The following is a 21,942-nucleotide window of genomic DNA, read 5'->3' as shown; positions in this document are numbered from 1 at the left end:
GAAACCCTGTACAGGGTCGCTATGGGTCGGAACCGACTCGAAGGCAATTAACAACAAGAGCACTTGCAGAATGTGCTCTTGGGAGATATAAATTATTATATATGCCTAAGTTTTTTGTTTTTGTTTTTGTTTTTTAAAAAGGTGAAGTAGATAGAAAGAAATACTGTAAACTGATGGTTTGTGGAGGGGATTATAATCATTGTAATGAAATAAGGTGTGTGATTTGTTTAATGTAAAACTGATGATCTGCTCTGTAAACTTGCATTCTGTCCACAATAAAAACCTTAAAAATAAAGAATAAATGGTTTATGAAATCCCTTGAGCACCATTCCAGTTATGTGGCTATTATTACATTAGCAGATTGTCACTGGTTGCCTACAACTGCTATTGTGTAATCTCTACCTTGTACATAGTATCTCACCTTGAGCCACATGGCTTCTAGTAAACCTTCTAGAACTAATTAATTGTAAAAATATGCCCCTGATTAACTGGTAAAATTATCCTCTTGTACAAGGTAGTGTTTAATGAGTTATTTTTTGAGTGGTTTTTTTTTTTTTTTTCCTTTTAAAATTATTGAGTTTAAATCAGTTATATGCAGATAGGGCTGTTCCCAGTTTCTAGCCAGTAAAGAAAGGCCCTGAGACCTTAAAAAGGAGCCTTTGTGGCACAGTGGCTAAGTGTTCAACTTCTAACTGAAAGGTAATTCTAACGTACCATCTGTTCTCTGGGAGAAAGATGTGGCAGTTTGCTACTGTAAAGGAAATCCTACTCAGTCTTACAGAGTTGTTAAGACTCAGAATGATGGTACCAAGTACTCTTTTACCAAATTGGGGAGAGCTGTTTTAGTACCATAACACTAGAAGTAACAAAAGCCCCCTGGCATATGTTTCCACCAAACTTCTAGCCAGGCTGCTGTACCTTTGATAATTTTGTCCCCAAATCTATATCTGTCAATGGGTCTTTTGAAGGAATTATTGCATATGAATATTTGGGAAGTTATAGAAAGCTAATAAGATTAAAATTTTCACAAGCTCTGGTAGCGTAGTGGTTACAAATCGGGCTGCGAACCTTAAGGTCAGTGGTTCGAAACTACCAGCTGCTCCGCGGGAGAAAGATGAGGCTTTCTACTCCCGTAAAGATTTACACCCTCGGAAACCCTGTACAGGGTCGCTATGGGTCGGAACCGACTCGACGGCACTTAACAACAACAACAACAGTTTTCTTCTGTGAACTATTTCATGTGCTGCCTGAGTAACTGCTTAAACTGGCAGTAGGAGAATTTTCTGTACCTGTATTCCTGATATAATATCAAATACATTTTAGTGTAAGTATTTGATGGCAAGTGTGGAGAAATCTCAGCAGTAGAGTTTGTTTTTTAATTTTTATATAAAACTTATTGAGTCTCTTCCTGTTCCTCTTTCCCTGATTATAGAGTCAAAGCAAGAATTAATAACTTACCCTCAACCTCAGAAAACATCTATACCAGCATTATCAGAAAAACAGCCCAACCACCCTCCAAGGCCAGCTGATAAGGAATCTGAATCCAAGAAGCGGGAAGGACAAGAACCACGTTTGGGACATCAAAAGAGAGAGTCGGATAGGTACCTCCCTTCTTCTCGAAAGGAAGGGCTTGCCTTCCGAAGAGACCGAGAAAAGGAGCCATGGTCTGGAGACACACGCCTGGATGGAGAGAGCAAAAGTAAGTGGAGTGTCAGGATATGTGCCAGTTGAAGCATAGATAGCCTGTGTTGAGTCTAGAGGCCAACCACTTCCCTACACTGTAGTAGCTCAGTACTCAACCTGACTACATAGGCCGGTGCTGTACAATACAGTAAGTCATAATTTTAGATTTCTAAGAATCCTGGTGTGGCGCTGTGGGTTAATGCGCCAGACTGCATAGCAGTTTGAACTGTAAGGTTGGCGGTTCAGGCTAACCAGCTACGCCTTGGAAACCCTATACAGGGTCACTATGGGTCGGAACCAACTCAGCAGCACTTGACAGCAGCAGCAGCAAGTAATGGTAATAAAAAGGAAAGTATAAAATATTTGAGTAGCATTTTCTAGAACCAACCTTGTTACCGCAGAGTGCATCTGCATTATCTATAGTGAAAATTGACAATCTGGGTCTTCGGATGTGAAAAATTCTTGTTTCTCTTTTTTTGCTTCGTTTGTCAGCAATCATGCTGAAACGCATCTATCGTTCCACTCCACCTGAGGTAATAGTGGAGGTGCTGGAGCCCTATGTCCACCTTACTACTGCCAATGTCCGCATAATCAAGAATAGAACTGGCCCTATGGGTCACACCTATGGCTTTATTGACCTCGACTCCCACGCGGTGAGTTCCCTCCACCTTGATGATATAGTCATAACTAGCTATAGAACTCTCAAGAAAGTTGAGGGATTTCTTTATCGCTTGAATTTTCATGTGTTACCTGAGACTATAACCCCTGTTGTTCTCTAGATTGAGGTTAACATTCTTATGTGAGGTAAATGACCTGTAAGCTAGAATTCACAGTGGTTTTCTAGTAACGTTTTGTCTTGCATCCTTTTAAATTTCCATTTAAAATAAAACAAAAACTTAGTTTTTAGTGAATTTTCTAACTATCTTGTTTTGCCCAGCCACACTTTCATATTTCTTGGTAACAAGTATCCTCCAAGTATCACTTTAATAGACTCGTAAGAATTGAATTTTTAGCTGTGTAAGCCTTTTCTGTAGAAATGAAATGAAAATACTAATGAAAATCACTGGTATTTCTTAATTTCTTGCTAAAACATCACATCAACAAGGGATTTTGTAAACCTGGTCTGATATGTAATGACTGTTGCAGTCTAAAAGAAAAGGATTTTAATTTCTCAAATTTGTATCAGAAATGGATGCAAGTATTTACTCTCTCATCTAATAGTGGCCTATTTTTGCTTATTTTTTTAAATTACAATCAGAACATAACATTTAATAAGTTCCTATTCTCTGAAGAGAAATGCATGCTCAGTTCTCTTTCAGAAGATGTGGACTTTTCTCTCTGGGTGTTTTTGAAGTATGTCTTTGATTCCCCCAGGAAGCTCTTCGTGTAGTGAAGATTTTGCAGAATCTGGATCCACCATTTAGTATTGATGGGAAGATGGTAGCAGTAAACCTGGCCACAGGTAAACGAAGGTAAGGCAGAGGGGCGAGGTTCCTTTATGCTGCCCCACTTGAGTTTTTGGGAGAAAACTCATAATAATACATGATGCCTTCCCAGAGTGAGGTTTTTGACACATGTGGTTACACGTTTTCTTAGCCTGAAGGTTGCCTTGGTCTGACTCTAGATTTGTTTTGTTTCTTAAATAATAGTAGTAGATACTTTAGTCCTGTCCATCTTGACTGCCTGCTTTCTTTGGACCCCAAGTGATGGACAGTCTTGAATGTACAGAAAAATTTTGATATATCCTTGAAATCCTAAAGAGACCCTGTCTTGAGCTCCCATTCCCCAGACTTGTTCTTACCCCAAAACACTGGGAAATCAAATACATCTTTACTTCTCATTTATCATCCCAGGAGTAGGCGACTGTGAAGCAGCCTCATTAGAGAGGCCAGCTAGCTTACAGGGATGGGGCAGGTCTTGCTCTGTCACCCTCTACTCCGTCACTTACGGCTCTAACCTATGGTTTTGTAAGAATCCCGCTACTCTTTTGTAAGGGATCTCTGGGATACCAGATCAGCTTGATACCTAGGCTGGGTTATTTTTCTGCAAAGAGAAGGGGAAGAGAATTTCTCAGTCCATCTAGAATTTGGAGAATTTTATTCATATCTTAAGGTTTTAGGTTTATGCTTGGACTACATTAGCGAAGTCTCTCCCAAAAACAATAATAATTAATAGCTTTACATGTTTATGTCCTTAACTTTTTGGTGGTGTTGTTGTTAAGTGCCGGCAAGTTGGTTCCGACTCATAGCAACCCTGTATGGGGTTTCCGAGGAGCAGCTGGTAAGCTTGAACCGCCAACCTTGTGGTTCAAACCAACCTTGCAGTCCAGCTCATGCTCATTAACCCACAGTGCCACACCAGGAGTCCTTGACTTTTTATTAGGAAATATCTATATGAATTTTACTTTGACATTCATTGTTCAGACTTTTTTAATTGATTCATTACATCATTCACTGTTCTCTAAAAAGAGTCACTTAACCTGCTGGCATTTGATATCAGTAGTAGTAGTATTTCCAGAATATGAGTACAGGCTTGAGTACAACAGTGTTATCCAAAGAAAGTGTTTGCTAATCTCTTAAAATACTCTGGCAAATATGAAGATTTGCTAATGAGTTTGAAATTATTAGATAGGATTGCACGTTTTGGGTCTTAATTGTATATTTTTTGTTGCATTTAGATATTTCTATTTAAGCTCTTCAAAGGAAGGGTGCTCTTTTAAATTATCTCTGGCATACTAGCATTTTGTTCAGATGATTTTTTATTGTCATTGAAGTGTTTTGCACAGTTTATTTAAATATTTTGTAAATGTATATCCTATATTTGTTTCTTGATTTAAAATGCAATCATTGTAGATGCAACTATAAGAACAAGAATCAGAGTTAGGTTTTAACTTGAAAACATATATCAGAATAATGGTTTTAATGGGTGCCATTATTCTATTATTGAGGAAGTTTAGAAATAATCTGTAGCTTCAGTTTCGTAAATGTCAAATGGCAGACTGCCAATCAGCCATCACTAACATTTTTAGGACTGAAATAATTAAGAGCAGTGAAATAATACTGATAGATTTTTTAAAATTGAATTAAGAAAGAACTCAAAATTGGTTTTGACTACTTGAGGTTGTTTTGTCAAGATGTAAGTTTTAGATCTTTTCAGCCTTTATAAGTGAAATAAAAATCAGTTTCTTAATCTTGTGGTAATCATCCTCAAATTGTATTCAGTACCTCAATTTTAATCTAAAAAAAACCTTATACTTACGATATTGTAATGCCAATAATGAATGATTCAGGCAACTGAATAGTGTTTGGTATCATAATATTGTTCTTTATGAACAATTTTGGAGCAGAGAAATGTTCAGACATTTTAGAATTATATGTTCATTTCACCACAAAGTGCCCATTTTTATATAGATTTTAGGATTACTTTTTAAATACTCACATTGGAAAGCAATTTCAGAAATACAGTGAAACTGTGTTTTATTGTTAGCATCTTTACAGTTATCCTTGGAGGTTTCAAAAAGTTCATGGAAAAATGGAATGAAAAGATCTGAGATTTTTCCAAGAACTTTTTGTAACGTCCTCATATTGTAATTTCTTGACTTGCGCTTTTATCATAGGCATGTCTCTGAAAGTGGTTTAAAGCGCATTCTTCTGTTGTTTATGTAGTCTTTACCTTAGTGTTGACATTGTTGAGGCTTGCCTGTCAATTTTTGCTGTTTTTAAGAAGTTTTTGGATCTATTTTTGTGTTAATATTTACCAGTTTTGGTTTTGCTTTGGCAGAAGTATTCTCTTGTTAACGTCATAAGGTGTAATGCAAAATGTATATACACTATAATTTAGTACAAATATTTAATGTGTGTTGCTTGTTATTGAGAGATTCAGTGACTATAAAATTAGGTTACATGTACATAAAAACTTTAATAAGGTACAATGTAATGTTCTTGTGTTATTTCTGACTTATACCAGTTAGTTTACTGATGTTGTTAAGTGCCTTTGAGTCAGTTCTGACCCATCACTACCTTCTATAAGGTTTCCAAGGAGTAGCTGTTGAGTTTGATCTGCTGACCTTGCAGTTCAAACCGACCTTACAGTGGTATGCTTATCCTACAGCACCACACCCAGGACTCTAGTTTACTGATATATGTTATTTATCATTGCTATGTTAAAGTAAAGGAGCTCTGGTAGCGTAGTGGTTACGAATCGGGCTGCGAACCTTAAGGTCAGCTGGTTCGAAACTACCAGCTGCTCCGCGGGAGAAAGATGAGGCTTTCTACTCCTGTAAAGATTTACACTCCTTGTAAACCCTGTACTGGGTCACTATGGGTCGGAACCGACTCGATGGCACTTAACAACAACAACAACAACAATGTTAAAGTAGGAGTCCTGGTGAGGCCTTGTAGGAAGGTCAGCAGCTCAAACCCACCAGTTGCTCGTTGGAAACTCTGTTATAGGGTCGCTATGAGTTGAAGTTGACTCAGCTGCCTTTAAAAAGTGCCTTTTGGTGGCAGGCTCATGACATCTTATGTTGTTTGTTGCAGAAATGATTCAGGAGATCTTTCTGACCACATGCACTATTATCAGGTAAGCTGTAAGAAATGGAGACAGGAATTCCTGTTAAAACCCCAAAGAAGTGATCCTGAATTCCTTGTAGTGAATGATTGTTACAGTTAATTGCTTCTGAATAGACAACCTGGTTTTTTGTTTTGTTTTTTAGTCTTTATGAGTTCCATAATTTTCACTTGCCTTTCTGTTAGGGTAAAAAATATTTCCGAGATAGGAGGGGAAGTGGCAGAAATTCAGACTGGTCTTCAGATACAAATCGACAAGGACAACATTGTAAGTGCCCTAATTTTATTTTTATTGGGTTTTATTGTTGTTTGACTTTTAACTTTAAAAAAAAAAAAAACAACTTTATCAGCTTTACATTCAACAAATTACGGGCTTTTTGTCATCTCAATGATCACAATCCCTCCCTGCAACAACAGTTATTCTACTTCCTCCCTCCCTGTGGCATCCATTTTACATCTTACGTTTCACAAATGAACAAAGCAAAAATATTTGATTGTACACGTGGTGGTGGTGTGTCGGTTGGAGTCGGTTCCAACTCAGAGACCCTGAATAGGGTTTCTGAGGTTGTAAAATCTTTACAAGAGCAGAAATTCTCATCTTTATATATTCATTTAAATGTCCAAAGTACACATTCGGCAAGTCAGCCTCCTGCCCACAGACACATAACTATACTCAGTCCATGGGTCTAGAGCTAGCTGCTGTTCTGTACCATGGCTTCTACCATAGTTTCTGTTGCCACCACTTTTCTGGGGAGGATCGTACACTCCACTCATGCTCTTCCTTCTTGCTGTTCCTGGCCTCACCTGTTCCTGATATGAAAGATTAACTACGCCCCCTTTTATTTACACATCTGATTGACAATCACAATTATTCCTACTAACACTTTCTCACAATTGACACATAAAATACCATCACCATCATCCCCCCATCCCCTTTCTCCAGATCTATCTGGAAAAGAGGAAAACTATTCAGCGAGGATTCTACCTTACTCCCTTCATTCTGAAACTAAGCACACTCATGAAAGCTTGTAAACCAGCCACTTCATGCCTGTTGTTGTTAAGTGCTGTCGAGTTGGTTCCGACCCATAGTGACCCTGTAACAGGGTTTCCGAGGCTGTAAATCTTTACGGGAGCAGAAAGCCTCATCTTTCTCCCGCAGAGCAGCTGGTAGTTTCATGCCTTTATAGTCCCCCTTTTTTTGATAGCCAATGTCTAAATTGGGCTGGTGTGGCACTGTGGTTTAACACGCTGGACTGCAAGGTCATTTTGAACTGCCGCCCATCCCTAGCAACCCAGTACACTAAGAAAATAAGCTTGTTCCTTAATATGAAGAATCTTTCCATTCTTATTAGAATTTTGAGTAACTGTATCCATAAACATAAGTTCAGTTCATCAAATTGTAGCAGTGTACATTTGCTCACAGTATCAAGTATATTTATCTTCATCTTGTTGAATTCTGGTCAGTTAGCCATCCAAGATAAGTCAAATGAGTACTAGTAGCAAGTTTGGGAGTTCGCCCACACCTCTATGCACATCAGACCACCTGACCCCTTCTCAGCTTTAGCCCATGGGCTTAGGAGTTCACACATCTCCCAAACATCAGACCAATAGTTCTTCCTCTTCTCTTGCTCTCTCATCTCAAGGTCAATGGATGTCAACCAAACATGGCCAAACTCAGCCATGTCTTCATTGCTGAATTTGATTTTAACTTTTTATTCTGATTTGGGTGAAAGTTTGTTGAGCATATTGGTTGTTCATTCAACAGTTTATACAGATTTTGTTTCATAACATTGATTATAATCCTCACAGTGGAACAATAAATACTCTTCCCTATTCCTCCCTGTTTCCTCTTTCCAGTCATCCTTCTTTCCTATCCCTTCCTGCCTGCTGAGATTTTTTCCTGGGCAATTGCTGCTCTTTTTATCTTTTATGGTTGATTGTTCTAAGGAGTGTTGCAAAAAAGACCATCCTTCTCATGACAAATTCTAGTCAGCTGGGTCCAATAGTTCATTGCAATGAATGTAATCACATGGAACTCAGACACCAAACTCACAGTTAGGGGGTTTATTAGGGAAATTAACAGGTTACAATTCAGGGTCAGAAATGTTCAAGCCACAGTTCTTCCAGTCAGGAAAGCTTCTCCTCAGCCTTGCTTACAGGTAGGCTTCTTTCTGCTTGCACTACTGAAACTGCTAATAAAAGCTCACAAGGCACACCACACCACTATAATAAGCCTCAGCCTAAAGGCACTCACTCTGTATTTGGGTCAGCAACCCTAGCTCCCCGAGTTAAGTGCCTGGATGCACTCACTCTGCAAGCAAGCCTGCTGCTCAGAGTCGCTCAGATTTACTTATTCTGTGGGCTGGAAAATCCACTATTCAGTCTTGTGCTCTAGCTCTTGGTTCTGCTGCTGTTGCTCCTCTGCCACTCCTCTGGTGTCACAGCTTTCTGTCTTTGGGTCGAGAAGTCTTAGTGCACAAAGATCTCAGGGTCCAAAGGATGTACTCCACTCCTGGTTCTTCTCTAATGGTAGTGAGATAGCCACCGTTCTGGCTTCTGAGATAGCTACGGTTATATATGTTAGAGTTCCATGCTTTTACAATCACAGCTGTTAACCATTCACAGCTGAATCATATAATCTTATCACCCTCTTCTCTTACCAAAACTCAGCAAGGCAAAACCTTGTTGGTAGGAGTTACAAAAACTATGGTTACAAGAGCTGTATGAAGTAATTCACGCACTGTAAGTGTGTACCTCCCTGGCATTAATGTTCCTCCTATATTCCTTTCTTATATTTGGCTGGAAGTTGAGCCATGGGGGTGATTTCTTCTATTGTTCTTTTCTACTTGACTTGCTATTCATTACTTGAAATTTGTGTGGTCACAAAGTCAAAGATTGTACCATCTGTGGGTTCTTAGGCTATTATATTGACTAGCCTCATTTTTGGCTTGTTCCTGATAAGTCCCATTGAAAATTTAATTGAACAGGGTCTAACATTGCCTCTGACCTCTTTCTCTCTAGCATCATCTGATTGCTACATATATGATTCTGCTACTGGTTACTATTATGACCCTTTAGCAGGAACTTATTATGACCCAAACACCCAGGTGAGTTTTGAGCATTATTTACTTTGTCAGTGGTTCTTTTGAGAAAAACATCCATAATTTGTCACTTTAAGGATTGTTTTAGTGTTTGCTGAATTCTCTAGATGGTCATTGCATCAAAAGTGGAAAAGTTTAATTTGTAGAAACTGAGTATTTCTCCAATCCAGGTTGCTGTTCTGATGCATTAGCTGTAGCTCATATCTACTCTGGTGTTCTTAAAAGACTAGTTCTTGTATTGAATTTCATTTATTCAAATGCATGCTAAAGATTTTTCTTAACTATAGCCTATATGGGAAATCAGTACCCTGTGACATTACAGGTAATAACAGTACTGCTCTTTGTTTAGTGAACATTGGGTAGTCTAAATGTGTCCTGGTCTCCTGGAGTGAAATAGACTATTAGGCTTGTATATCAGATGGCTAGGCTTGCCTACAGAAAGGAACTGTATTTCTTAGCTCTAAAATTGCTGGGATTGTGACACATTCTGTAGACTTACCTGTTTCCATGTGTATCACAGCAAGAAGTGTATGTGCCCCAGGACCCTGAGTCACCTGAGGAAGAAGAGATCAAGGAAAAGAAACCTACCAGCCAAGGAAAGTCAAGTGGCAAAAAGGAAACATATAAAAGAGATGGCAAGGAGAAAAAAGATAGAGGCATGACAAAGGTAAAATAACATACAAATCTGCTGTCTTTTTACCATATGTTATTGTTGTCAAGCACTGTAGAGTCAGTTCTGACTCATAATGACTCTGCATCGGGTTTCCAAGGAACAGCTGGGATTTGAACTATTGATCTTATGGTTCCCAGTCCAGTGCTGATCCTACAGTGCTACACTAAGAGTCCACAGGTTAAAATGAAGGTGTCATGGACAGAGGAGATCCACATGTGAGGCATAGCATAAGGACTGTAATAACTTGATGTCAGGCAGCCAGTCCTCCTTTTTACTTATGGTCCATGGTTTCTTTTACATATGTGAAGACTGTGAACAGTAGGGACATAATTGACTGTTCAAACCTGTCCACCTCAGCACCATACAATTTCATTTTCCTACATCATCTTTTCAGAGTTGACTATGTATGCATATTTCCAGAAGTGTAATCTGTAGGTTGAAGTCCTAGTGTAGTGCTGTATGTTAAGCACTGCGTTGCTAACTGCAAGGTCAGCAGTTCAAATACATCAGCTGCTTTCTGAAACCCTATACAGGGTTGCTATGAGTCAGAACTGACTCAGTAGCACTTAACAATAACCATCTGTAGGATAAGCGATGAACTGCTAACTACAAAGTCAACAGTTCAAATCCACCAGCTGCTCTCAAAAGCCCTGTACAAGGTTGGGATGAATCAGAACTGAGTAGACAGTACCCATCAACAACAAATTATAGCAGGGACACCATTTTGTATTATTATAAGTATTTTTCCATGTTACTGTAACACTATTTGGAAGTATTCTTTTTAGTGCTTATATTGTAAAAATCCACAGTAGAATTTTGCCATCATTTTCTTATTTACTCCCTGCATTGTCTCTCTCTTCTGTATCTAATCTTACACTGTCATAGTGTTGTTGTTGTTGTTGTTGTTGTTATTATATGCTGTGGAGTCGATTCCGACTCATATAGCAACCCTGTACAGGGTTTCAGAGGCTGTAAATCTTTACGGGAGCAGAAAGCCTCCTCTTTCTCCCGTGGAACAGCTGGTAGTTTCGAACTGCTGACCTTGCGACCCGCAGCCCAATTCGTAACCACTACGCTACCAGCATCTAGCATTTTGTTTTTTCCTTTCAAATTATTTCCTTGTATTTAAGGATCAAAGATGATGAACATTTTTACATCTCCTGATATAAGCCAACTTGAAGGGAGGGAGAGATAGACATATATATAATATAGTTGACCGCCACTAATCAGTTTGCATTAGGCAAATCTGCATATGACCTCTTTAAAGTGCTGAAAAAGAAAGATGTCAGTTTGAGGACTAAGGTGCTTGCTTGTGACCTAAGCCATGGTATTATCAATAACTTCATATGCATATGAAAGTTGGACAGTTAATGAGGAAGACCGTAGAAGAATTAATTTATGATGTTGGAGAAGAATATTTAAAGTACCCTGGACTGCCAAAAGAACAAACAAATCTGTGTTGGAAGAAGTATAGCCAGGATGGTCAGACTTCGTCCCTCATACTTCAGACATACTATCAAGAGGGACTAGTCCTTGGAGAAGGATATCATGTTTTGTAAAGTGGAGGGTTGTAAATAAAGAGGAATACCCCCAACAAGATGGATTGGCATAGTGACAGTAGCAATTGGCTCAAACATAGCAACAATTTTGAGGTTGGCACAGGACTGGACAGTGTTTCATTCTCGTGTGCATAGAGTTGAGAGTTGATACTGACACAATGGCACATAACATACAAACAGGTTTATATATATGTGTGTGTGTGTATGTATATGTGTATATATATATATATATATATATATATATATATATATGTGTCTGTCTGTCTGTCTGAACTATATATGATATTGTTTGTTGTTAAGTTCCATCAAGTTGGTTTCAATATGTATGGACCCTGTATAGTGTTTCTGAGGACCAGCAAATGTGTTTGAATCACCAGCCTTTTGGTTAGCAGTTCATTGCTTATCCTACAGTGCCACACCCTAAATTTACTATATATGTATGCTCCCAACTATATATACGTGCGTGTGTGTCACATTTTTATGTATGTGTGTCTTTCAACTATGTACGTTAGTGCATGTGTGTCACTCTCTCATCATAGGCTTTAGAACCATCGTGGCTTAATATGTAGGTTTTGGTTCTGCCATTTAATTTTTCTAACCCTATATCTTATCATTTGTAAAGTGAGGATATTGATGCTTATCTCTAAAGACTGAATTAAAGGTTGAAGAAAAGCGGCTCAATGGGTGGCAGCAGAGCATGTCTTTGCTGGTGAAGGCATCTGCTGGCCTGAGATCTGATTTGTGCATGCTTCTCCCTGGCTGAGAGATGAGACTGGCAGCTGTGAGGAGGCAGCTGCAGAGGAGGTGGGGAAGGGCAGCCGAAGACAGATCAAGCTTCCTCCTCGAAGGCATTCTGTGTAGGGACCTGGCTTCGTGGAAGTCGCCGCTCAACCAGCAGAGGGATTGTGGCATCGCTGGTGGACCAAGTGCAGGGCAACAAGCACATTGCTGCTGGGCTGTTACTCAGCTGGTGTCCATCTGCGTCAAGAAATGGATCTATGTGCACCATGGTTTCCCCAACATGAGCCTGACCCTGGTGTACTTTGTGGTCACCTGGCTTGGCTTGTACATCTGCCAAAAGCTGAACATCTTTGCCCCCAAAAGTCTGCCACCCTTCAAGCTCCTTCTGTGGCTTCATAGTCTTCATCAATCTCTCTTTGCAGAACAACACCATATGGGCCTACCAACTGGCCAAGGCTATCACCATGCCAGTCATCATAGCCATCCAGACTTTCTGCTACAAGAAGACCTTCTCCATCAGCATATAGCTCACGCTGATTCCTATAACTTTAGGTGTAATCCTAAATTCTTATTACAAAGTGAAGCTAAATTTCCTTGGGTTGGTGTTTGCTGCTCTTGGTGTTTTAGTTACATCCCTTTAGCAAGTGTGGATAGGAGCCAAACAGCATGAATTGCAAGTAAACTCTGCAGCTACTGTACTATCAGGCACCTGTGTCCTCTGCCATGTTGTTAGTGACTTTGCCCTTCTTTGAGCCAGTGTTTGGAGAAGGGGGAATATTTAGTCCCTGGTCAGTTTCTGCTTTGCTTAAGGTGCTGCTCTCTGGAGTAATAGCTTTCATGGTGAACTTACCGATTTACTGGATCATTGGGAACATTTCACCGGTCACCTACAACATGTTTGGACACTTCACGTTTGCATTACTTTATTTAGAGGATATGTTTTATTTAAAGATCCACTGTCAGTTAACCAGGGTCCTGGCATTTTAGGTACATTCTTTGACATTCTCATCTATACTCAGTTTAAACTCAGTGGACAGGAAGGAAATAAGAGTAAATTGGTACAATGTCCTTAATTGGGTGTTTGTGGAGAAAAGAAAGTTGCCTCAAGAAGATAGAAATGTTGTTAAATGTGCAGATTACTTCCAAAGAAGAAAAAAAATTACAGTGCAAAATTCATTGAATCATTGTTTGTAAGAAGCAGTGCAAAGCAGTTGTATTCGTGTCTTCCGAGTTCCTGCTTCTCTAAGAGCGTCCACCGAATGGCCTCCCAGAACCACGACCCAGCCACAGCTAGCATCGTTGCTGCCCGGAAAGGGGCTGAGCCCAGCGGGGGTGCTGCCCGGGGCTCCTTGGGCAAGAGGTTACTGCAGGAGCTGATGACCCTCATGATGTCTAGCAACAAAAGCATTTCTGCCTTCCCTGAATCAGACAACCTTTTCAAGTAGGTGGGGACCATCCATGGAGCAGCTGGTACAGTATACGAAGACCTGAGGTACAAGCTCTCCCTCGAGTTCCCCAATGGCTACCCTTACAACACGCCCACAGTGAGGTTCCTCACACCCTGTTACCACCCCAACGTGGACACTCAGCGTAACATCTGTCTAGACATCCTGAAGGACAAGTGGTCCACCCTCTATAACATCAGGACCATCCTCCTCTCAATCCAAAGCCTGCTAGGAGAATCCAATTAACTCTCCTTTTGAACCCTGATGATGAATATCTTAAATAAATATATTTTGGGTTTGCAAAAAAAAAAATAATGCAAAGGGGAATTTTATTCAAAAATGTGACTTTTTTTAAAGGACCTTTATTATTATTTAAAATAAAAATGGATCATTCCCCTTTTCAAAAATGACTATATGAACTATGAAGTACATGGTGGCTTGATTATACCAAATGAAGAGCATGAAAATAAAAATTATATAATGAAAAAAAATGTTGAAGAAAATAATGTGTATAAATAGCTCATTTGATATAGTAATCAGTGAGTATATTTTTAATGTAAGAATTTTCAAAGGTTCTTCATTTCAAAATCACTATAATATTATAGATATTTTAGAAACTGAGGTTTTGAAAATCAGGTTTATTTCAAAGAGTTAACTCTTAACTCAGTTTTTATGAGAGTTGATTCAAGAATTATCTCTGGTTCTTCAGTTTCAGGAAAATGCCAGTGAGGGGAAACTTCCCCCAGAGGACGTGTTTAAGAAGCCCCTGCCTCCCACTGTGAAGAAGGAAGAGAGTCCTCCTCCAGTAAGACTCGCCTTATGGCCTGTGCTAGGGCTGGTTCCAAGTAGGAAATGGAGCTTGGAGGCTACTGCCTCACTCCAATATTAGCCTTTAGTTCTGTCTCTCTGTGTCAACAGCAAGAACTTCCCTTGAGTGTAAACATGCAGTAAACTTTTCTGATGTCTGTCATCTTTCCCTTATCTGCATCTTTCCAACCAGTGCAAGGAATACTTGGTCATTATTAAGTTATAATCTTGGTCCTGTTAATTTTTCTCTAAATGATCAAGGAAACTTGTTTTCCTGTTCCTGTTGGTTCCTGCCTTTTTGTATAATTTGGTATAAATTGACCAGAATGGATGATGCTAATGTTGACACCCACTTTTCAGATGCTGTAAAGTGATCATCTCAATGTAATCACAGTGACTTTGATTAAATACAAATATGTAGCAATAACAACCAAGCTTTTTTCTTTTTTCTTTTTAATTTGAATTGCTCATAGACCAGTGACTATGTGTAACAGTTATTATAAGCTACTGATAAGTACACTACATAATCCGCATTAGTAATTCAGCTCATTGTAGCATTTATCCTGCCATCCTTTTTTGACTTTACCTTACTTAGGAGCTGGGTCTGTCTACCTGAGTTCTTATCCTTAACTGCTTTTTGTTGTTTTTAAATGTTATTGAGTCAATTTCAACTCATAGGGACCCTATGTATGGTTTGAAACCCCATATAGGGTTTGAACCACCAACCTTGTGATTTGAAGTCCAGGGCTTGTCCTAGGCTACATCAGAAATTTAGTCCACGAGGTTACAATGCCCTTGATGAAATCCAGTATAATTTCAGATCATTGATAGCAGTATTACCATGATAGTGACATGGAGATAGTTGTTACCTTTTTTTCTGCGTACCTTTTCTATTTCCTGTGCCTTTTCACGGATTCTATTGCTATATTTACTTTGAAGGGAACCTATCCTATCTAGCTTGTCTCAGTGATGAGGGAACAATGTTGCTTATATCTGGGAAATTAGCAGTGTGGTCATCAAACCCACATTATTCCAACTAAAAAAAGCATAAAGAAATGAGATTCAGAATATCATGATGTCCCAGAAACAGGCCCCAAAATACAGGTTGAGTATGATGCTAATCCTTACCTTCTTCCTTCTAGCCTAAAGTGGTAAATCCACTAATTGGCCTCCTGGGTGAATATGGAGGAGACAGTGACTATGAAGAGGAAGAAGAGGAGGAACAGACTCCTCCCCCGCAGCCTCGAACAGTGCAGCCCCAGCAGCGGGAGGAGCTAACCAAAAAGGAGGCAGAAGAGGATAAACTCACTGACTGGAATAAACTGGCTTGTCTACTTTGCAGAAGGCAGTTTCCCAATAAGGAAGTCCTCATCAAACACCAGCAGCTCTCAGATCTGCACAAGGTATTAGGGAGAAGGGTCCTTGACCTTTTAATCGTTTAAAACTTACCTTTGATGAGTATTGTAGAGAATCAAGACATCTAAACCGTCCTACCTTAACCTAAATCATCCCCATGCCTGTAATTAAATCACGCCATTTCAAGAATGAATTGCTTCTCCATGTTTTGTTGATGAGCTTTTCTACATTCAGGGCTGTGCCCACTTCCAGAGAGCTTTGATGTCCAACCCAAAACAAACAGCACAACTGTGGCTGGGACACCAAACTCAGGATGTACTGAAAGCAGAGGAAAAGGATTAGTGATGTAGGAAGCACATGAATTTGTTATTAACCAAGGTAGCTATGGTAATGGAGTGGTTATGAATTGGGCTGCTAATCTCAGGGTCAGCAGTTCGAAACTACCAGCGGCTCTACTGGGAAAAAATGAGGCTTTCTGCTCCTGTAAGGTTTATAGCCTGGAAACCCTATATAGGGTTGCTATGAGTCAGAACTGGCTTCATGGTACATAACCACCACCCATCACCACCAGTGACCAACAATTTGACCTCAGATAAACCCCTACTCTTTCATATTTGGTACTTCACATGATTTCTTCCAGCTCTGACAGTGTGCATTTTTCCCCACAGGTGGATCATATTCTACCACCTCTTCATGTAGTGAGGTACTAGTATAAGCCATGGCACAACCAGCTATTTTTACAGTGTCTAGTTGATACACAGTGACTCTTCCCTGCAGTCTTTTCATTTTACATCTGTACTTACCCGGGAGCCAAATTATGGACAGATAAAACCCCTAGATGGTCTCATATTTTCCGTATAGAGTAATTTTTCTCATACTCACTCTTTAGCAGATATTGCAAGAACAGAGTTGGAGTAGACTTCTTTTTTCAACACAGAACTCAAAGTAGCTAAAAGTTTAGAAGCTCTGCTTTTTCAGTAATATGGATGCCTCTTCTCTGAGTTACCTCTAAGGAGACCCTGCAAAACTTCAAGGAGAAACAACTGTTGATAGGCCCTAGAACAGACTAGCTTCCAAGTCCCTTTGACCTGTAATTCTGAGTTGTTAAACTGACACATTTGGATTTCAGCACTCTGATGAAAATACTAGTAAATAATGAAAGAATTAAAAGATAGTTGTCACATCACCGATGGGGGGAAATGGAGTAAAAACAGCAATGAAGCAGCAAGCTAAGCCCTACAATGTTCAGTGGTCTTCTGTGGGCCCAGTTGGGGATCTGGTTGGCAAGCAGTGTGAGGAGACCTGGGGACTTTTGGGCCCAGAGTCAGCGGCGTGGCCACGGAGGACTCAAGAGGAGAGTGGAGCTACCAGCTGACAGGAAGAGAGGGCATGTGCACAGGAGCGCCCACACTTGCATACGATACCCACATGACCTGGACTGGATGACTGGATGATCAGAGTTCAACCAGGAGAAGATAGAAAGGGGGGGGCGGGGCGCTGTGGAAAGTGAGCTGATACAGTCTGATGAACTTGACCTATACCTATGGAGCAGCAACTCTAAAGAAGGAACAAATCCTTACAGCAAGATTCATTCCCACCCCCTCCACACACAGAGTGGACAGAGATGGGCAACTTGGACATTGGATACTCAAATGGGAAGGAGGGGACAAAGGCAAGAAGTGACTGGCTTACAAGCTTTCAAGGGGGAACCTAGTGCTAGGGAGCATGGAGGAAGGCAGAATCTCCAGTGGATACTATTCAATCTGTCTGGGCGGAGCGGATGAAAGGAATACAGATGGGTAACTCATGATTCTGTAGTGAATAATGCTTATCAGGACGGATTATGAGGGTTGGAAATGCAAAGGTAGACGTTTTGTAACAAGGAAGGGAGTGATTAATTCTACAGGCTAGGAGCGGAGGTATCTGGGACCATCAACAGAGAAGAGCTGAGAGCGGGACCCTACCCAGAGAAACAGAGATGCCTGAGATGGAGACAGAGACGATGATGTGGAGTAATGAAGCGGCTGGGGACTTTTGATCCAGAGAGGGAAAGGGACTGTAGGCCGAAAACAAGAGGGGGAAGTAAGTGTAGGGGGCGGGCTTCTAGAATATACCCTTTGGTTGGTTGATGATGCATGGAGGGGATTGGAACCATGGCAATGAGATGATATAAGATAGAATGAATATAAAACTAAAGTTCTCTCATGTAAACTACCATATAATTCACAATAAAACATTAAAAAAAAAAAAAAAAAGTCAGGAAAAAGGAGCCAGAGATCTGGTGAGTCTACAAACTTAGCTTGCCTTAAGACAGTGGGAGATGAACAGTAACACATTTATTTTCCGTGGAGCGATCCAGTGTCTAGAGTCACCTCTCTGTGCTATAGCTATTCTGTGTCCTAATCTGTGTGGCAAGCCAGCATTAGAACCTGGTCTCCCATTGATCAGCCTAAAGCAAGACGTTAGGGATTGTTGCTTGCAGGATGTAAGGATTATTTGGGAAGATTGACATACCTAAAGCAGTTAAAAGGAAATGCCTACATGCATTTGTTGGACTCATATTTTCCCCCCACTAGATCTGTATTCTCATAAAACTCTTTCTTCTCAGCAAAACCTGGAAATCCACCGGAAGATTAAACAGTCTGAACAGGAGTTGGCCTATCTGGAGAGGAGAGAACGGGAGGTAAGCTTTGGTAACCTGTTGCTCCTTTGATCCCAACTCCTTTTGCTTCCTAGTATTAGAGTGTGTAGGCTTTGCTGGCCCTTCCATACAGGAAAACAGAGAACAAAGAGGTTCCAAAGGTAGTGTATACGTTTCTCAAAATTCATCAAACATCAAATAAAATGTGTGCGTTTTATTGTTTGTAAATTATACCTCAATAAAGTTGGTGTTTCAAAACATGAAACTCTTCAGTTGGACTCAATAAATAGCATGTCTCTTTCTCAGGTTTTGAATCAATTGAGAAAATTGTGGAGTGGTTTGGGGAGAGGATTAGATAATGGCCCTTGAAATAACGTCTTTTATTGTTAGAAACAGAAGACAGGTCTTCTTTGAAGAATCTGTCTGTGAAGGCCTATTGGTGAGCTCCTGCCTCTCAGAGAAGGAAAAGACAGCTAAGCCAAGCATGTCAATTTATTCTTCCCAATTTAGAAAAGTCACTGCTTTCTCCTGAACAGTGTGTGAAGGGACAAAAGATTTCAGGAGTTACACCAATTGAGCTCCCTTCACATTAAAAGAAATTTCAGGAGCGGAATAAGGCATCCCCACCACTTTCCAACAGGAAGCTCAGGTCTGCTCTTGTGCTTACCAACAGGGAAGGTTTAAAGAAAGAGGAAATGATCGCAGAGAAAAACTCCAATCTTTTGATTCTCCAGAACGGAAACGGATTAAATATTCCAGGGAACCTGACAGGTAAGTCTTCCTCAGCCTAAGGCCCAGTGGTGAAATCCTCTCCAGCTATGCTACAGCTTTCACTCTTGGGAAAGGAAGGTTATGTGGAGCACCTTTTGACTACCTGTTTTGCCTAGGGAATGTGTGTGTTTGAATAGATGATTGACTGGATGATTCAGGGGATCAAAGTCCAAGCTAGAATGCCCATAGTCAGGGACCCTTTCTGTCCTCAACAGTAATGCTGTTATACCCAGTGGGGCTGATAATAATGTAACACTTTTGGATTTTTCTCTAATAAACTTCCACTCACATACAGGTGCTGAGTCAGTTTGTACTGTTGCATATATGTAATGGAGCCTTCTGTATTTATTTCCAAGTCAGGTAATTCTCCAGTGATGAGCCCAGAGTGAGTTAGAATCTGTTGATAGTCCACTGTATATGTAGGCACTGCACTAAATACAAAGAACACTCAGGTGAACAAGATATTGATCATCCTGACCTGACCACAGAGTAGGGAGGGTTTACATAATGTATTATGTCTCTTAGCACAGACACAGAATTCCAGTGGGAAAGAAAGGGCATTTCAATTAGCAGCAGGTGCATATACCACAGATGAAAGAGAAAGAACTCATGACTTATTTCGGGAGTTGTAAGTAGCTTGATTGTCCTGATAGTGGCAGATATGTTAAAGAGTTACAGGAGATGCTGCTGTTGGCCAGTGTGTAAAGTTCATATCCCTTAAACGATATGATCTCACCTTGATTGGCATGCTAAGGCTGTCTTAAAGGCATTGATGGGTCATGGAGTGATTTTAAGCAGGGTAAACATAACTTTGCATTTTGGAAGACTGGTAACCGTGAGAAGGTCAAATTTGTAGCGAAACTAATGAAGTAAAAGATAAGTTGTCAGGAAGAAGGAGTTGTGATTCATTCCTGCAAGAGAGAAATCATGATTTCCTGAGGGAAGGCCTGTGAGTGGAAAGGAGGGAGGTTTAGAGAAAAGTATTAAATTCACCAGTCTTAGTGATGAGCTTAGTTATTTGTGGAGAATGAGACATCACTGATGATGCCAGGAGGAAGATAACATGCAGCAAATGCCTTGAAGGGAAAGGGATAAGTATTGGGGTGATGAGAGTGTACATGTAGGTGTTTGTTTATGATGAGAGGTTTATATGTTGATAAGTGAAAGAGCCAGGAACCAGAGGAGTTTGTGCCTGTGGGGAAAGGGGAATGATTGTGGAAGCAAGGCCCTTGAAGAGGCTGTCTAGGGTCTGAAACTCTGACATTCTAACTTACTTGACCACAGCCCACAACAAGATATATATTTGTATTATAGCCCATAATAAATGTCTCTGTATGTGTGTGTGAAAAAAATCTTCATAAAAGAATTCATTATTGTATGCAACAAACTGTTATTTCTATTTTAATCTCTATATTTTCATTTTTAAGAAGTCCTAGGATAGGACTATCGAATCGATAACACATCCCAATGGGTGTAATTTGTAGTTTGACATATAGTGGGCTAGAACACGGGTGAAGCAATCAGCCCAATGCAGAAGAAAGAGGTTGGTACAAAGCATAGGCTCATATAGAAAAAGACCATTCTTTGTTCTTTGCACCCTTCACAAGCACTGGGAAGTGTTATTTTATATACTTTACAGGAGACAAATCTAAACCAAGAGGACAGAGGTTTTTATTATACTCATAAGCAGATCACCATCATAAAAGTGATAGTATCTAACGTGTATATATTTGTGTCTTTTGCAGTGATCATAAGCCTGTGAGTAAAGAAGGTATCGACAGTAGCAGCAAAGGAGGCTGTGTCCAGCAAGCCACTGGCTGGAAGAAGGGTACAGGCTTGGGATATGGCCAGCCTGGTTTGGCTTCAACAGAGGAGGTGAAATGGGTTCCATCTTCTTTGGGATACCATGAACCTTAATTACTTGAGTACTCTTTCTAACTGCCCTCAGTGTGACCTAGAGCAATGTGTTTAACATCTAGTTGGGCTTTCTTCACCACTAGTATTTAGGGCATAGAACATAGAAGCCTGCTGTCTATCTTCATTGCTGGGTTATAGCTAAGCATGTTGGGTCCTTTATGGTTTGGTTGGCATTGGCAAGGGGAAGAAATTGAAGAATCATTTGGAAAAATAGACCAAGGACCCAACAAAGGGTACAGAGGCATCTCTGAGAGGGGATCAGCAACTGTCTTTGGATATGGGTTTCCATGAAAGACACTGCCCCTCCGATTTCAAGAAGAACCCTATCTAGAGAAGGTAATAAAGGGGAAATTGGTTTCTCTTTTTCCTACAGACTTTTTTATATCTCTGGTATTGAAACCTATATCCTGCATTGGGTATTTTGTGTAAAATTAAATATTCCAAAAAATTCTCCTGTATCCTCGTTTTTATTGGTCCAAAAACACTTGTGACCAAAACTAGCCCTGAGGCTTACTTAACTGTTTTGTTTTTTGTTGTTGTTTTTTTTTTTTCAGACTGAAGGCAGGATGAGGGGGCCCAGTGTAGGGACACCTGGAAGAACTAGCAAGAGACAGTCCAACGAGACTTACAGAGACGCTGTGCGGAGAGTCATGTTTGCTCGGTATAAAGAACTCGATTAA

At 40.1% G+C, this 21,942-nt stretch overlaps 1 protein-coding gene and 1 pseudogene across 1 annotated transcript in view; both read left to right on the top strand.

Moving 5' to 3' along the window:
* Window positions 1-21,942, top strand: part of RBM6 (RNA binding motif protein 6) — a 114,303-nt gene extending 92,361 nt beyond the window's left edge. The window contains exons 8-20 of the mRNA XM_006873584.1: window positions 1,433-1,699; window positions 2,176-2,336; window positions 3,058-3,155; window positions 6,222-6,264; window positions 6,438-6,519; window positions 9,273-9,358; window positions 9,873-10,019; window positions 14,480-14,575; window positions 15,720-15,980; window positions 18,542-18,616; window positions 19,248-19,345; window positions 21,091-21,220; window positions 21,817-21,942. Of these exons, the coding sequence (XP_006873646.1) occupies window positions 1,433-1,699; window positions 2,176-2,336; window positions 3,058-3,155; window positions 6,222-6,264; window positions 6,438-6,519; window positions 9,273-9,358; window positions 9,873-10,019; window positions 14,480-14,575; window positions 15,720-15,980; window positions 18,542-18,616; window positions 19,248-19,345; window positions 21,091-21,220; window positions 21,817-21,942 (1,670 nt within the window). The remainder of the gene's footprint in view (window positions 1-1,432; window positions 1,700-2,175; window positions 2,337-3,057; window positions 3,156-6,221; window positions 6,265-6,437; window positions 6,520-9,272; window positions 9,359-9,872; window positions 10,020-14,479; window positions 14,576-15,719; window positions 15,981-18,541; window positions 18,617-19,247; window positions 19,346-21,090; window positions 21,221-21,816) is intronic.
* On the top strand, window positions 12,351-13,770 carry LOC102835280 (annotated as a pseudogene).

Source organism: Chrysochloris asiatica, unplaced genomic scaffold (assembly GCF_000296735.1).
Source record: "Chrysochloris asiatica unplaced genomic scaffold, ChrAsi1.0 scaffold00246, whole genome shotgun sequence".
NCBI classification, from domain to species: Eukaryota; Metazoa; Chordata; class Mammalia; order Afrosoricida; family Chrysochloridae; genus Chrysochloris; species Chrysochloris asiatica.
Note: the sequence above shows the minus strand (reverse complement) of the source record. Positions and strands in the feature narration are given on the sequence as shown.